Source organism: Schistocerca americana, chromosome 3 (genome assembly GCF_021461395.2).
Source record: "Schistocerca americana isolate TAMUIC-IGC-003095 chromosome 3, iqSchAmer2.1, whole genome shotgun sequence".
Classification (NCBI taxonomy): Eukaryota; Metazoa; Arthropoda; class Insecta; order Orthoptera; family Acrididae; genus Schistocerca; species Schistocerca americana.
This window is the reverse complement of record NC_060121.1, coordinates 646,466,777-646,483,949: the sequence shown is the minus strand read 5'-3', so window position 1 is coordinate 646,483,949 and position 17,173 is coordinate 646,466,777. Positions and strand designations below refer to the sequence as shown.

General features: G+C 37.3%; 1 protein-coding gene across 1 annotated transcript in view; it reads left to right on the top strand.

The window, feature by feature from the left end:
* The window catches only part of LOC124606863, an 81,690-nt gene that overhangs the window by 25,515 nt on the left and 39,002 nt on the right, over positions 1–17,173 (top strand). Inside the window, exon 3 of the mRNA XM_047138950.1 lies at positions 9,836–9,929. Within this exon, the coding sequence (XP_046994906.1) occupies positions 9,836–9,929 (94 nt within the window). The remainder of the gene's footprint in view (positions 1–9,835; positions 9,930–17,173) is intronic.

The window sequence follows — 17,173 nt, the reverse complement described above, 5'->3', positions numbered from 1 at the left end:
GAGTCTATGCGGTCTGTGCACCGCGTGTGGTCCAGGTACAGCGTCTGTTCTCCTGCTGTCTGGGCGCTGCGTCCTAGGCTGTTCACCCGAGATTTATTTTGTCACCTTAGCAAAGTTCGGCACAACATGTTGGGCATGACATCTCTTCGGAAATGCAAGAACTTGTCAAATTTCTTCATGCTGTGACACATCTCGTCCCCGTAAAGATTCTGTTTTTCCTGGTGTATTTGTTGATTGAACAATCCACGGTTGTACTTTCAATTCATAGTGCCCAACAGGCAGAGTATTTTGACAATCAGGCATGTCACCATCGACACATGCGCTGACGAGCTGAGCTCCTGCAGGCTTGTGGCCTACTTATATCTCCTGCCCCCACGACCAGGGTAGACAGACAACTTATATCAATGCTGTCACAGATGCCAACACTAGCATCTTCACAACCTGCAACGTACGACCGTGGGCACAAACTGTGGACGGAGTGGCTTGCGGGGGTGGGGGATATTAGTTGGCTGCATGCCCTTAGGAGCTCAGTTGCGTCAGTGTACCTTATGATTGAGATGTCTGTTCGCTGAAATGTTGTGCCCATTGTACACTATGAACTGGCAGTACACCCATGGACTGTTTGATGAAAGAACAGTGTCTTTTCTAAGTTAGGTGACAGACTGTTTACACTGAGAACCAATGAGTAATACTTCTGAATATTTCATGTATTGCTCCTTCTGTTGTTGCAGGTCTGTTGGGTTTTAGTATGGTGCCTGATTATCAGGAAGGAAAATTATATTTGCTGTAACAATGTAAGATGGAAGGACATTTATGTATTACAAGATCAGGAGTGGTCCCAGAATTGAACCCTGTGAAACACCAGTAGTAATTTCTCCCCACTTTCAAAAAGATTTGGCATGAAAGCTATACGACCTACCTAACATGTCATATGAAGTTATTAGTTTACATTGCACCTCAAAAGAAATGCTTATTAATTTTTCCACTAGAATTATGTGATTTACATGGCCAAATGCCTTAAGTAGATAACAACAAATGCTAGTAGGTGAAATCTTGCCATTCAGATATTTTAATAAGTAGTCAGTGAAATTGTACATGGCATGTTCAGTGGAAAAGTCCTCCTGAAATCCAAATTGTGACTGACTCAGAATTTTATACTTGTAGGTAACCTCATTTCAACATATATACTTTGCTTTACATTACAAAACTTTCGAGGAGAAACTTCGTTCTGAAACGGGTGGACAGCTATTAATACTTGTTCTAATAAAGGTTGTATACGACCCGGGAAATCCGGGAAAAACCCAGGAATTTTTCGGAATTCTGGGAATTTTTCATTGTTTTAGCTTTCAGTTAAATTTTTGTGATTTCGACTGATAAGAATTGATTCTCTAGCAAAGAATGTTACTGTATCCTGCTACTGGAGAATGATACTGCAGCAGTAAAATATAAAGGAGAGGGGGAAAAAATAAAACTTCAGTGGCAAAGGAAATGCGCCATTTACAACAACAAAACACCATGCACGCACAAGCATCTGCAAACAGCAAGAATATGTCAAAAGGCCTTAGGGCGAAGACTATGTAATACTTCGTAACAATAAACTGCTATGAGCGTGATGTCACAACTGTTTACATTAGGTACGTTTGACCAGTTGCCAATGGGCTCATGCGCATGCGCAATTGACTATCGTATGAGCAGTACTTTCTCCCCCTTCCGTTACTTTAAGTGAGGTCGTTAGTTGTATAGGCAGTAGCAGAAAGCACCCACATGCTAACGAGAAAAATTTTTCTCTCGCACCCTAGCTGCAAAATTCGCGCATGCGCAGAGTTGTAGTAGTGCTGGGATTAGTCTCCACGTGACCCGTAGTGATTTCGCTGTTTCCTCCTTGTTTACAGCTCCCACGTCAAATGAAAACAAAACGGATTTCTGTGGCCGGGAGCTATCAAGTGAATTAAAATACATTCACATAATTACGGAGGGCAAAAATGTATTATTGGTTTCAGTTTTCTGATTTTAATTTATTTCCAAGTTTTTAGCAGTCAAGCATTAATCGCTTTGCAGAACAATTAAGTTATTTCTGTCAGTTTGCTAAAGAAATTTGTCCTTATTAATCTTTCCGCTGAGGCAATCAGTTTATTCGAAACAGAAGTGTTTCATTATGACACACTACTAGCTAGTTCCAACTGTTTGCTGAATTTAAGGTCCATGTTTTCATCTTCTGCCATGTATGACAGTATGCCATAATGTTGTTGTGGCCTTCAGTCCTGAGACTGGTTTGATGTAACTCTCCATGCTACTCTATCCTATGCAAGCTTCTTCATCTCCCAGTACCTACTGCAGCCTACATCCTTCTGAATCTGCTTAGTGTATTCATCTCTTGGTCTCCCTCTATGATTTTTACCCTCCACGCTGCCCTCCAATACTAAATTGATGATCCCTCGATGTCTCAGAACGTGTCCTACCAACCGATCCCTTCTTCTAGTCAAGTTGTGCCACAAGCTCCTCCTCTCCCCAATTCTATTCAATACCTCCTCATTAGTTATGTGATCTACCCATCTAATCTTCAGCATTCTTCTGTAGCACCACATTTCAAAAGCTTCTATTCTCTTCTTGTCTATACTATTTATCGTCCATGTTTCACTTCCATACATGGCTACACTCCATACAAATACTTTCAGAAACAACTTCCTGACATTTAAATCTATACTCGATGTTAACAAATTTTTCATAAGGAACCAAATATGATATGGTATAGTACTGGTACTCTAAGAAAATTTTCATCCCAAAAACCACACTGAAAAGCTTAATATCAGATGGGACCTACTTCATTGTGAATCTGGAAATAACCAATGTGCACTTCACGCCGAAATATGCATTTTAGTATGGTTTACGAAATTCTGATGCTTTTGGAGTATCCTCTGATGTCCTGTTTCTTTTATGGAAAAATGTAAGCTCTCTTAGTGCTTTACACATACGAATATACGGGCTTCCTACACCACTTCAGGTGTGCATGTGCAATAATGTCTATTTTCTGGCGGTCTCTGACAACTGCTAAATCGAATTTCTAACAGTCTCGGGATGGTATTGCGAACAATGATTCAAAAAGCGTTATTTTTCAAAATTAATTTCTTTTTACGCAAGATGAATTATGTTAGTGTGAATTATGTTAGTATGAGAAAGTGGGATGAATTTCTTAAATCACAGTGTGTTTAAAACTGAACACTTTTAAATTTACTGGCACGTTTGTGTCATATATATCTTAAAGTATAACACACACAAAAAAACATCAATATTACACGTGAAAGCTTAGCTTCTCTTGTAGCTTGTTAATCTTCAATACCAATATTATATGTGAAAGCTTAGCTTTTCTTATAGCTATGCTATGTATATTAATGTAAACCATTAACTTTTCCTCTTTGTGTGTTCGTGCTATGTAACAGCGATCTTGCTGTTGGTTGACTATAACACGTGTCCTATGCTCTGGACATCGGCTGGTGAGATCGCGTGGCATGAGATACATCTGGCTTACAAAAGGACATAGCAATCTCCATTTGAACACTCCAGAAACTAACGTCGTGTGTTTGGGCAATTCAAATTTATACTTTCTTAATACGAAAATATGCAGCGTATGTGTTCCTGCACATCAAAGGTCTTTCCAAAACTTCTCTCCTTTTTTTCATCAAAAGTCTTTCCAAAACTTCTCTCCCCAGGTTTTTTTTTCCTCCCCTCTGGGAAGTTCTACGCCAGTGTATAAAACGTTGTGTATAAAACGTTAACCATTCAAAGGATTGATAAGTTTTACAGTTCTGAGGGGAAAGATCTACGGAAAACCTACTGTCACTTAGCATGGAAAAAGTGTATTTTCGCCCGGGAAAAGTATATTTTTTAAAGGGGACATCTGGGAAAAATCTGGGATTTTTTTTTTTTTTTTTCCTTGTCCGTATACACCCTGTAATACCTTTCTTTAAAGAGGGGCCCTAGCATGGCATACTTTACTGTGTCTGAAAGTAAGTTAGGAAAGTGACCCATTAAATAGATGGCCAAGTACAGTAGCTATATAAGATTATGCTTTTAATATTTTCCGTTTTTCTGGGTGTTACTTATTTCCCTAATTTCTCTGAAAGAAGTTGGTTGATTTTGAATGGATTTTTTTTTGCTATTGATTGTTGCACACTATACCACTTTTTCATGTGATCTAAGTGTACAGAGTGCTCAGTTGCACTTAAAATGTGATTGTTAAAGAAGCATGGCATATGAAACTTCGTGTATTAATTTCCTTGTCAACATACAACTGTCAAATGGTGTTTTTTTAGTTATGGATTGTGTTCTAAATGTTAGTTGCCATTGCCTTCTTCTGACATATTAACCACTTTGATATGAAAACTTAAGGACAAAAGTAACTTTCACATGATGTGTCACTGCCGAGTAACATAGCTCGATAAAACTTGGACTGTACATAGGTAGAACTGCTACAATACAGTACAGGTAGTAACTGAAAGAAATATGCAGTGAGACTAAGAGAAATGACACTTTTTTTTCCAAGGTTACACCAAAGTCTCCATGGTTGATGACAGTCTTCTGGATGTTACAGATGGTTTTTAAAGGCGTGTGTAATCACCACTGACAGCAGTGCCTGCTCTGCAACTTGCTCTCTTTCTGGCCACGAGATTGGTAAAGAGTACTTGTGGTAGGGTGTTCTATTCCTCCATATCATGGCCTATGACTGGTCATTGGTGCATGTTGACATAGTATAAACATCTCTCCAACTTATCCCACATGTGTTTGATGGAATTTAAGTCTTGGGGGAAGGGGGGGGGGGGCAGTCCATTCGCCAGGTATCCTCTCATTCCAAGACTGCATCCATCTGCAGTGTTCGATGCAGTCATTCATTGTCATCCGTATTGCCTCTTTTCAAATGATGCATGTCGTAGAGTGCATTGATGGTCCAAGAGATGCTTGATCCAACAGAAGTGGTTCTGAGGGTTATAAATGGAATACTGGATTGCTGCAAATACCCCGCTACAAATAGACATGAATCACAACCACATGTTAATGAACAGTAGAAGTGTATAATTAAGAGGAGGATTGTAATGAGATTTACTTCAACTTCTCTCAGGGAAGGATCAGTAGCATAAGTAATAGCGTTAAGAGTGGTTCAGAGGGAGAGGAACAGAATGTAATAATTGAGGAAAAATTAAGGTAGAGACAAAAAGGCCATTGGATAACCCTGGAAATACTCCGTCTTGGCAAAGAAAGAATTCTGTGGGTTGGATAGGAAGTGAGAAGTAAAGATTTCAGGGAAATGAAATTATCAAAGGCAAATATGCTGGATCAGAATGAATAAGAAGAGACTCAACAAAACAGAGAGGGATAGTCGTAGGAAACATTGAGAAGTTGTACATGAAGATTAAATTTGCACATGTGAGGTTATCTCATTTAAGGTTTTGTACACTGGGAAAACCTGTCCCAAAGCATGACAAAAGAACCAGAAAGAAGTGAAGTGCCATAAACAAGTGATTCATTAACGTGAAATTCAGCAGAGTGCATAATCACCTGAGAGACAAGAAATCAGCAGGAGCAGATAAGATGTCTTTTGATACACAATCTTGAAGGACATTCAAATAATTTAAAATCAGAGATGGTACAATAGTCTGTATTAAAATTGAGTGAAAGTACAAACCCGCAATAGCTGTTTATTGTGTTTTCACTGTATGACAATCAGTTTCATACCCTGGAGGTATATCTTCAGGTCATATCGGCATGTAGAATAAAACTACATAAGTAAAAGCTCTAGTAGTTAACATAACCTACCAAACAAAGAAGACAATAAAGTGATGTACTCATGAAACTAATATTTCATCTGACACAAATTCTAAGGTACAAGTGACCATAAAAACGTGTCACTCCCTGGTAAACCGGGCGAGGTGGCGCAGTGGTTAGCACACTGGACTCGCATTCGGGAGGACGACGGTTCAATCCCGTCTCGGGCCATCCTGATTTAGGTTTTCCATTATTTCCCTAAATCGTTTCAGGCAAATGCTAGGATGGTTCCTTTGAAAGGGCATGGCCGATTTCCTTCCCACTCCTTCCCTAACCTGAGCTTGCGCTCCGTCTCTAATGACCTCGTTGTCGACGGGACGTTAAACACTAACCACCACCACCACTCCCTGGTAAAACCTTGGATGCAATAAACAGCTGTTGTGAATTTGGACGTTCACTCAGTTTTAATATAGCCTGTTTCACCATCTCTGATTTTAAATTGTTTGATTGCCCTTCACAATATCTTTTGAGTTGTAGAAATCCGTGGAAAGCTGTGGAATAATTAGACTGCTTGACTGTGTCTAAGGAAAAGTCAGTCGGCTTGTTGGTTGGTTAGTGACATGTTAACATGGATCTTTTGCATGATAGATCGTAATGATGTGGAACAAGTCATTTTATAATCACATTGCAAATTAATTTGTCAATATGGTTACACTTTGAACATTTTTAAGTTGTTTATTATTATTATTATTATTATTATAAAAAGAAATAAAGATTACAGATGTGAGTTAGTAATTCCCACCCACCATCTTTTACACATTACAATATAGAAATGCTTCTATGGAATAAAATTGGTCATCATATTTCCAAAAATGCTTCATCTTCATGCTGCTAAAGATGAAGTGATGAAAAAATGTGAAAATTTGGTTCAGTCAGTTTATTTTTAAACTAATGACTTGAATAATATACAGAAGTATGAAAACTAAAATAATGGGAACCAAAATTATTTTGGTTTCAGAAAAGGTAAAGCTGCAGTGAAACAATTCTGACTTTGCACTCAGGAGTGGAAGAGGAGTAAAGGAAAATCAGGACATATTCTTAGTATTCATGGATGGAAAGAAAGTCTTTAATAATGTTAGGTGGATAAAGGTGTTTGAAAACTTGAGACAGTGAATATGAGCTATAGAAGAATATTTATTCTCTACTGTATGCATGTGAGACTATGAAAGTGGAAGATCAAGACACACACACACACATCTTTTCATGAGGGGGGGCTTGTAGCTTGTTTCATCGGTGTTTCAAAGAAGCAATGGGGAAAGTTATACAAAATTTTGGAATAGGCACAAAAGTGCAAGATGATCAAGTACAAACACTAAGATTAGCAAAGCTCATAACTATTCTGGCTGAAAGTAAGGGAAATTCAAAAAGCTGGTTGGTTCAGTTAACAGCTTGTTCAGTTCCAAATATGGATTAAGCATAAGCAAAGTAAAGATGAAAGTAATGACAAATACTAGGAAGCAGATCAATGACTATATTAATATTAATTATTGGAACAACTTGGTAATTGTAAAAGTACTGAAAGAATTTAATCTATGAAGCATGATTACGCAGGACTTGTAAAACAAGGAAGATATTAACATTTGTATGGATAAAGAAATATTTTTTTTCGTGAAATTGACTTGATTGGTATGAAATAAAGACATGTAATTAAGACTGTGAAGACTGGCCACTTAGAAGAATGTTGGGCCAAAAAAACTGGCCATTTATGCCATTATTTAAAGCATTTCTGACATATGTATAATTGACATAGCTTCAAGAGCAATTTACAAAATAAAAGACGACCAACCTTCAAGATGTATTTTTCATATTCACTTTAGTTTCTTGATAAGTACACATTTTAAAGTAATGGTGGCAGAAAGTACAATTATCTTTCCAAAGAGAAACTGTGAGGAGAGTTAATGAGCAGTTTCTCCCTTTGAACTTCTAAAATTTTATTGGCTCACCATTCGTGACAGCATCTGTTACGTTTGCTTTTTTTATTTATAATTCTAGAAGTTGACAACAGAAGGCAACACCCGTCAGCTACAGGAAGCACAAAGCCTGTACATTGTTCTCATATGAAATGAGTCCAGTTTCTGAGTGATACACACATTGAGAAAATTTCAGCCCAAGCTATACTCAGCTGCAATCTTATGAACGCAGCATTGTGATCCGACCTATGCTTGAGCTTAGTGTCCAAAGTGTGGAGGAGGAGGAAGTTTCTGAAAGGGAGCACAGCATTGAATGGAAGTTGGAAGTGAAATGTTGACCATGGGGTATATGGAAAGGAAGAAACAGAGAGAATTTGACATTTGATTATAAAATGTAGAAAAAGTAAGTGGACAGGTGATATGTGAAGAAAGTATGAAGAAAAACATTCCTGGAAAACCATTATCAAGAGGAGGAACACATTAGTAGTACATCTACTACAATATCGAATGTTTGTAAACTTGGTGCTGGTAGGAGCAATAGAGGGAGAAGTGTTGTAGGGAATGTGAAAAACAGATTGTGGAGGATGTTGGAAATACACTTATATGCTGTTAGAGAGAGAGAGAGAGAGAGAGAGAGAGAGAGAGAGAGAGAGCACACAAAAATCATTTTTCATGACAAATCTTAACACTTTGTGGCCTGTGACATAAGTAGGATGACATCAGCCCTTGTACTGCCCATTGGTCAAACAGTTGAGCTCACATGATCATGGCATGTGGTTTCACGGCATTCAGTTGTGACCAGGTTGTGCTTGGCTGACATTTGGAACCCTAAATTTATGAGCCTGTGCTCCTTGCCCCCATATTCAGGGAACTGGCAATGGAGAGATCATTGATGTGAATAACTACCCAGTGCCTTGGGTTTCTCACTGGGTACATGCCATGATGTGACACCACAGTCATCTGGGCAAAAGAGGATGATCCTTGCTTTTAGGTAGATATGTGTAATGTGATTGCTCACAGGTATATGTAGAGTTGACAAGAATAATGCAAGATACTAGGAAACAAAGGTTGGTATCAAACTTTTTAGAGCACTCTTAACTACAAATCCATAAAAGTGCTTCTACGGAGCATGTCCTGCCTCTCGTTGTTCTTGCTGTCATTATGTAGAAGCACGTAATGGAGTTAGCCTTAAATAGTTGATTTTTATGTACAAGTAGTCCCAGAAGGAATGGTCAGTATTCAAGGACGTGACAGAATGATCATTCAAATGAACACACACACACACACACACACACACACACACACACACACACGCACTCCACTCTTATTGCAATAAAAAATAATTTCAGGCAGCTTGTATAATGTTTTTCTTTTGCATTTGTCATTTGTGAACACTGACCACAGGAATTTGTCTCTTCTTCGCCATCAATATGTCAGACACTTGTGAAGAAATGAGAAACAAGTTTTCCTATGGGTGTTACAGATGTACTCATTTTTCTGTTGCAAGTCTTTATGCAATCAAAATGATGTTAGTGTGTAAAAAACAGTATTGTGGATAGCATAATTACATATAAAGTTGCAATTTATTTTTAATTTTGAGTAAAAGATACACCATTGCGCTATATGGTTACTTTATTCAAAACAAACAACTGGTTTTGTAATGTTAGTTACACCATCAAGTGAAGTCAGTTACAGCGTGAGACTGGAGAACAATTGATATTAAACTTCTCCGCTTCCTAGAATTTCACTCCATGCCAAAAATCATGCTGCAACCCACAACAGATTAATGTAGAAGGCGGACTAATAACTGCAACCACGTACTAGTGGATCAGATGAGTGGAGTACAGGGCAGCACTGTAGCTGCCCAAAATGTTTTGATAGAAATGCTGAATCGTGAGATGTAATGACAGATGTTTTGGTTCACGTATTGTACCTTTTGAAGTGTATCAAGATACTAGATGGGATCAGTCACAAACTTGAAATTTAAGTTTTTTTTCCTGTTACTCATGAATTCCTCATTCTTCATTCATAACTTTTTCCCATTTTCTTTTTTGAATCTAAGCTGCTTTCAAATGTCAATTATATTATCTAATAAGTCACTGTTTCAGAATCATGTGATCCAAAAAGAACAAACGGTGCTCTTAGAGATGTGTTGAATACCAGTTGGCCACAAGTAAAAGATTGTGCTTTCTTTGATATACAGTGAGTACTCTTTCATACTTAAATTAAAATTAAAAAAAAAAAAACTTTTGTAATCTTTAGGCTATAAAATGTGAGATTATGTGTTTTGCGTATACCTTTATCTTTATTTAAGCTGTTGGTAGTCATGTAGTGTAATATCTTTATTTGCCTTTAAAATGTAGTCATCCATAATTTTATGAAACTTTGAAATAAGTTGCTGAACAGTTGCTGTACACAATGCCCCATTGTGAAATGTAGACAGACTGAACGTTTGTCGGAATGTGTACTAGAAACTTTCTTAATGTGTATTTATTTTAGTTATAATGAACTATTATATACATGCATGATATATTTATTGTGTTTTAGAGGCAGAGTATAAAAATGTGTGAATAAAAAATAGACGACATCTTTTAGTATTCCATATTTGTCAGCCACAGGGAAAGAAATAATTAGGGACAACAGATGGTGTCTATACTTTGTGGCATAGCGTCTGAAAGAAAAGTCTCAATACACTGAATTTTACCAAAAAGCTTTGTTGTTTGAAGAAAATATGGTTTCACAATACTAAACTCAAGTACTGAACAAAGTTTGTGATGACCTCTATGTAAAATGATGAGCTTGTAATATACACGTAATGAAATTTCCGAAAAATGCTAGAATGAAAAGACAGAAAATTTAAAAAAAAGAAAAAATTAAGACAGTAATGTAATCACAAGCCCAAGAAAGTAATTGTCATTGAAGAAACTTTTGATTCACTTATTACTTTATGAGCATATACCATCAAACCTATGACTGTTGCTTCTCGTGCCAGTAGTACAACCACACTACTTGCTTCCATATAACTTCCTCAATTGCTCCAGCATTCATGTAACACAGCACTGATTGTGTCTTGTATTTGGAAAAAGATGAAAGTGTGGAAACAATTAGTGTGTGGCTTGCTTATCCTGTTCTGAAGTGAACAACATTTGAAAATCATGAAAGTCAGCCACTTTCTCGACCTTTCACTTCATAGTAAAGAATTCTGTGCCAGAAGCTATTTTGTGTGCTCAGACACAGATAAGTGACATGAACAGAAATCATGCTCCTTAGACCACAGTTGCCTCCATGCTGTATATCAGCAAATCAGTTGTACACAGTACTGGAAACGTCAACAAACTGATCGCCACATGAGAGCAAAAAGTAACAAAAAATTTTTTTTGAACAGATTGCCAAAATGTTAAGTAGTTCTGATATTCCTTTTGAAGGAAGACCTTAAGGGAAGAATCTGAGACCAAAAAGAGGGTGATGACATCTACTGGCAGAACCAACCAGTCACTAGCCCAATGGCTTGCTGTTTACAGTGAAATTAAAATATCTCCAAATACATGAGAATGAGCTAAAATTCTTAGTTTTTGGAAGATATTATGTTTACTTCCAAGAAGCACTTACAATTTTTGACATCTGAAGGCTAAAAAATTGTTCATTCTGTATAAAATATGACTTCAGTTGAAGTTGAATGGTCAGCTGTGTAAATGATATGTGTCACTGCTTACTTCTTACCCTAGCCACCAACTACAAGTAGCCACTATATTTGCAAATGGGTGTAACAGGTTAACTGAATGTTTCCTTTAGTTTGCACCTTAATGAAGATGCAGACCTGGAAGCTCTCACTAACTTGGTTGCGCAGTTCTCTCACCTCTCCTCCTTTATGGGGTTGTTGTAGGCAGCTGATCAGTTAATGTGCTCTCCAACCCCATTCGGGCATTGTTCAGTGAGAAATAAAAGTTTCCATTTGAGTCGTCATTTGTTGATTGATATATGCAGGGTGATTCAGCTACCCATAGCAATGCCTGTTTATGCAACCAGCAATGTTATATTTGGCCTTCAAAAATCACGTGCAGGATTTTTATAGTCGCTCACTCTTTACATGCAAGCTATTAGTTCTGCAGAAAAAATGAAGAGGACCTGTTTGTAGGAAATGTAATGCAGTTAAATTTTGTACTGGGATTTGTTTTCCACTGGAGGTCACAGTTTTCTTATTACTCAAGAAAAAACGTATGAAAGTGACCTTCAAATGCTCCCGCATCCCCTTAGTCATCCTCCAACAGTCAGGATTTTTAGTATGTTGTTCATGGCACTCCTTCCTACCACTGTACAAATTATTCTGATTACATGAACTATTCCTGATGTTTGACATTTTTTGGTCACTATTGATTGGGCTGTTATTCCACCAGCATTGTCAGCTATTTCATTAACATCATTAATTTAAATGTGTCTGTGAGGATAATGAAACAAAGATGACTTTTTTAAGAGTTACATTAAAACTAATTATGGTGACAGTTTGATCCAAAATTAGCCCTTACAAGCACAGTAGTTTCATAGGCAGAGTGCTTAACTAATATAACAATGTAATTTTTTGTTTTATGCTGTTAAAATTCACAAAATTATTAGATAAAATTTACACAGATATCAGTTTTACATTTTTTAAGTGGTCGACTAAACTGGTGGCATAATAAGGCCAGTGAGCGAAGACCAAAAAGTGTTGAAAATGGGAAATGATTCATGGAGTTGCAAATTTTTGTACAGTGGTAGGAGGGAGTGTCATGAAACATACTAAAAATCCTGACCAGTAGAGGGGGTGCATTTAAAGGTCCTTTTTTGTATGTTTTTTTTGAATAATTTGAAAACTATGGCCTCTAGTGAAAACATATTCCAGTACAAAATTTAACTACATTAAATTTCCCACAAAAAAGGTCCAGTTCATTTTTTCTGTAGGACTGATAGTTTGCGCATAGTGAGCCAGAGAATGTGAAAATATTACACATGGTTCTTGAAGGCTGGATATAACATTATGGGTAGCATAAAATGGCAACATCAGGGGCAACTGAATCACCGTGTATAGTCACTTAATTAAGTGCTGAAAGAGAAGTTACCGAAGTGATTGCCCTTCGAGGAATATTTACAAAGATTCTGAATATTTCCAATGATTTTTCCTTAGTGAGAGGATTGGAACACAAAAGCATCTAAATTCATGAAAGCAGTTGAATAAGAGATTGAAAGAGAAATGATGACTGAACGTAAAATCTTGTTGGTTGTAGGACACATCATGTTCCTCTTCATCTTCTTCTTACATGATTGATGTCTCAGTCCCTCTGTTGAGATCTTATTCAGGATCTTCCGGGGTTACTCATTAGTTGGACACTGTCAAGGACCAGGGTACCATTCGCTTATAAAATGGAGTTTTCCTGTGCATGTTCTGAAGAGTTGATGTTATTGGATGAACTTCTTTTGGCTCCTACTGATGGTCCATCAGATTATATAGATAACAAAACAGGTTGAGTGGGAGGAATGTTAACTGAAACATCGGTGTCTCGCTGCAGGTGCGATTTCCTGGTGCTTGTTTGCAAACGAGCAAATTGCTTGGTTCTGTTGCACTGGGTATGCTCTAGGTTGGCCATTAGCCAGCTTATAAGAGCACCATTTGTTCTTTTCCTGAGAAAAACTCCAGAAAATCTTTATTTTCAAGTACCGGTACCAAAAGTACCAGTTTTGGGGATGGCCATTTCTACAATATCTATTCATGGCAAATTGTGAAAATTTTTACCCCATATTCTTAAGATGATGTTCTCCGGGAACCTTGAAACTTTTTTTTATATCATTGTCCATTAAAAAGATGCAAAGGTTGATAGTTATCTTAATTATGCACATATCATCTGGGCCGAGGCATAAATTTTGTTTTAGCTGCCATAGTGAACACACAGCATGGTTGTGGTTAGTCTTTTTTTTTCACCATTATAACCATATGATGCAATATGTCTGTATAATGAGCATTTCACGCCGATCCAGGCCGTCTTGACCTGGAAATTTTTCGATGGTTCCATCTGGTGGCATAGGCACCTTACAAAAAATTATTTTGTCATACAAAATTCTTTGTGCTTGCAAATCAGACACCATATTTTTTGGTATACTGTATGTGTAGCCTGAAATGTTGCGCATTTTTATGCAGTGTGTATATTACATGGGACAACCTGGAGAAAACCGGGAAAAACACGGGATTTTTTAGAATTCCAGGAATTTTTCATTGTTTCAGCTTTCATTCAAATTTTTGTAATTTTGGCTGGCAAAAACCAATATTCTAACAAAGGATGTTATTGTATCCTGCTACTGCAGAATAATACTGCAGCAATAAAACATGAACAAGAGAAAAAAATGAAAACAAAGCATTTGTTGCAAAGGAAATGCGTCTCATACAACAACAAATCACAGTGCTCATACAAGCGTCTGCCAGCAGCAAAGTATGTCAAGGGCTTTAGGAAGACTAAGCAATGCTTAACAACATCATAACGACTCTGATGAGCATGACGTCGCAAGTGTTTACATTACATTCTTTTGAACAGTTGCGAGCAGGCTCATGTGCATGTGCAGTTGAGTTGCACAGCACCTAGCATCCAGTGCATGTTGGTCTATTGATTATTCACATGATTTTTAAACACATCCCTGTTGATTTTTTAACATTTTTGAACAGATTCTAAGTTGCTTTCTGACTGAATCATTAGTTGATTTTTGAATGCATTCATAGTGTACGTGATGTCTCTGCCAGAGGAATCCCGGTTTTATCTAGAAATAAACTTTCCTGCAGACAAAAGGGGATGGGGCTATATGAGCTGAGAGGAATAAAGCTGAACGGGTGAATGCCAATTGCTGTTTGTTATGTGGTTGACTGGGTTTGTGAATGGTCAGCTTTGTTACAATTACTAGTGAAATCCATATATTCAGACTACCAGAGTGGAAATAAATGACAAACAGGAATAACAGATAAAGATTACGTATTATCTTCTCGTGGTATCCAATAAAATGCAATTTTGACAGAAAGATTTTGGCCAGATCGCTACACTAGTAAGGGCCAGTTATATAGTCTTTGGTTAGCAGCCGCTTAAGTTGAATTCTGGAAGTAGCGCAGAAAACACATTGTACGAACACATAATAATGCCCAACCAGAGAATAAATGTGGGACAGCTAAACTGGTGATTGTAGCAGGGTTAGTGAAGTTAACCAGAGAATAGTTACAGAATTAGTGAGGACGAGATTGTTAGAAGGAGGAAAGAAAAGAAACGGAGACACCACACAAATTATGGAAGAATATGACAATTCCCAATTTATACAGAAATTTCGTACTACCGCATTTCAATCTCATTCTTGAGAAGCTGGAGCGTATGAATGAAATGTGAAACTATTTCCTAACATAAAGCTTTTTGCTTTTAGTAGACCTAATAGGCATTTGATATTGGTACTTTGTGCTATGAAGATGACCATTTGTGCCAAAACAACCACATTTATTTGATGTGTGTTACAGTTGCAGCAATATTAGACAGGCCTATATCGTTTTGTATAGCAGACAGTGACAAAATAGACGTAATCAGACCGAGAAGTCACACCAGTCATAGGTATTATTTGTATTAATAGCTTTTTCAGTATTAGACAACGACATTTCGAGTTTTCCTGTAGGAAAACGTTTGTCGACCTTTGATGAGGTAATAGATTCTTTTGCAGAAAGGAAAGCATGCCATGTAAAGCTGTAGCGAGATTAGAGAGGGGGACAAAAAGAAAAAAAAAGAAAAAGAAAAGAAAAAAAAAGTGTCTTACATTTTCTCGAACATGTGTTTTATGTATCAGACTGTTCAGAAAGATGTGAGCTACAACAGGAACATTTTTTGAAAGGTCGATTTTTTACATTTTTGGTTCAGATGAGGAGAGCAGCCTGATTTGTAGTGGGGAAGTGGACAGTCTCCATGTGACCCTTGTTTACATTTAGTGATTTTGCTGTTTCCTCTTCATTTACTGCTCTCATGTCAAATGAAAACAAAATGGATTTCTGTGGTCGGGAGGTATCAAATGAATTAAAATACATTTACATAATTATGGAGGGCTAAAATGTTGTTAGTTTCAGATTTTATTTTATTTTCACCTTTCTGACAGTCGAGCATTAATCACCTTGCAGAACAATGAAGTTATTTTTGTCGATTTGCTAAAGAAATTTGGCTTTCATTAATCTTTTCCGCTGAGGCAGTCAATTTATTTGAAATGAAGTGTGTAATTCCACACTATTGTCTAGTTTCAACTGTTACAGAATTTCAAATGCACGTTTTCATATTCTAGCACTTATGGCATTACTCCATACTAAAGAACCAGACATGAGATTATACAGAACTGGTACTCCAAGAAAATTTGCATCCCTAAAACCATAATGAAAAGCTTAATATCAGGTCGAGGCCTACTCCGTTAGGAATCTGGACATGCGAATGTGCACTATGAGCCGAATTATCCATTTTAGTGTGGTTCACGAAATTCCGGTGCTCTTGGAGTATCCTCTGATGCCTCGTTTCTTTTATGACACAATGTAAGATCTTCCAATGTTTTACACGTAGGAACATAAGGGCTTCCTATGTCATCGTAGCTGTGCAAGCATGGTGATGCCTGTTATCTGGCACTCTTTGGCAACTGCTAAAATGAATCTATTTCTAACAGGTCATAGTAAAATACTGCGAATGGTGGTTTGAAAAGCGTTATACTTTCAAAGTAAATTTCCTTTTACACAAGATGAACTATGTGCGAGTAAATTTCTTAAATCACAAAGTGTTTGACTCTCATTTAAGTATCAACTCTTTGAGGACTAGCCATTTAGAAGAATTTCGAGATCAGAAGATCAGACATTTAAGTCATTATTAAACATTTTACTGGCACATTTATGTGATGTATCTTAAAGTGTAACAAGTGCAAAAAAGATCAGCATTATATGTGAAAGCTTAGCCTCTCTTGCAGCTTATTAATCTATAGGTAGCGGAGAGCGGGCATGGTAATTATGACGATAAATAATCACTCGCACTCCCATCACTTACTATGAAGACTTTTATTCTCGCAGTGTATACACAATGCATGTAGCATAGAGCGCGTACTACAGAGAACTGATCTGGCAAAGATACAGTTGTTCTCACTGCGGTAGGGTAGCGGTATTATTGGGGGATGAGCCAGTGGTTCTACATCCCCACAAATCTTTGAGACCAATATTATATGTGAAAGCTTTGCTTTTCTTGTAGCAACACTATGTTCATTAATTTAAACCAATAACTTTTCCTATTTGTGTGTTCACACTACTTAACAGTGATGTTGCTGTTGGCTGACTACATCACTGTCCTGCACTCTGAATATTCACTGTCATTGGTTGGCGAGATCAAGTGACTTGAGCTGTGACTGGCTTACAAAACCGCATCACAATCTCAATTTCAATG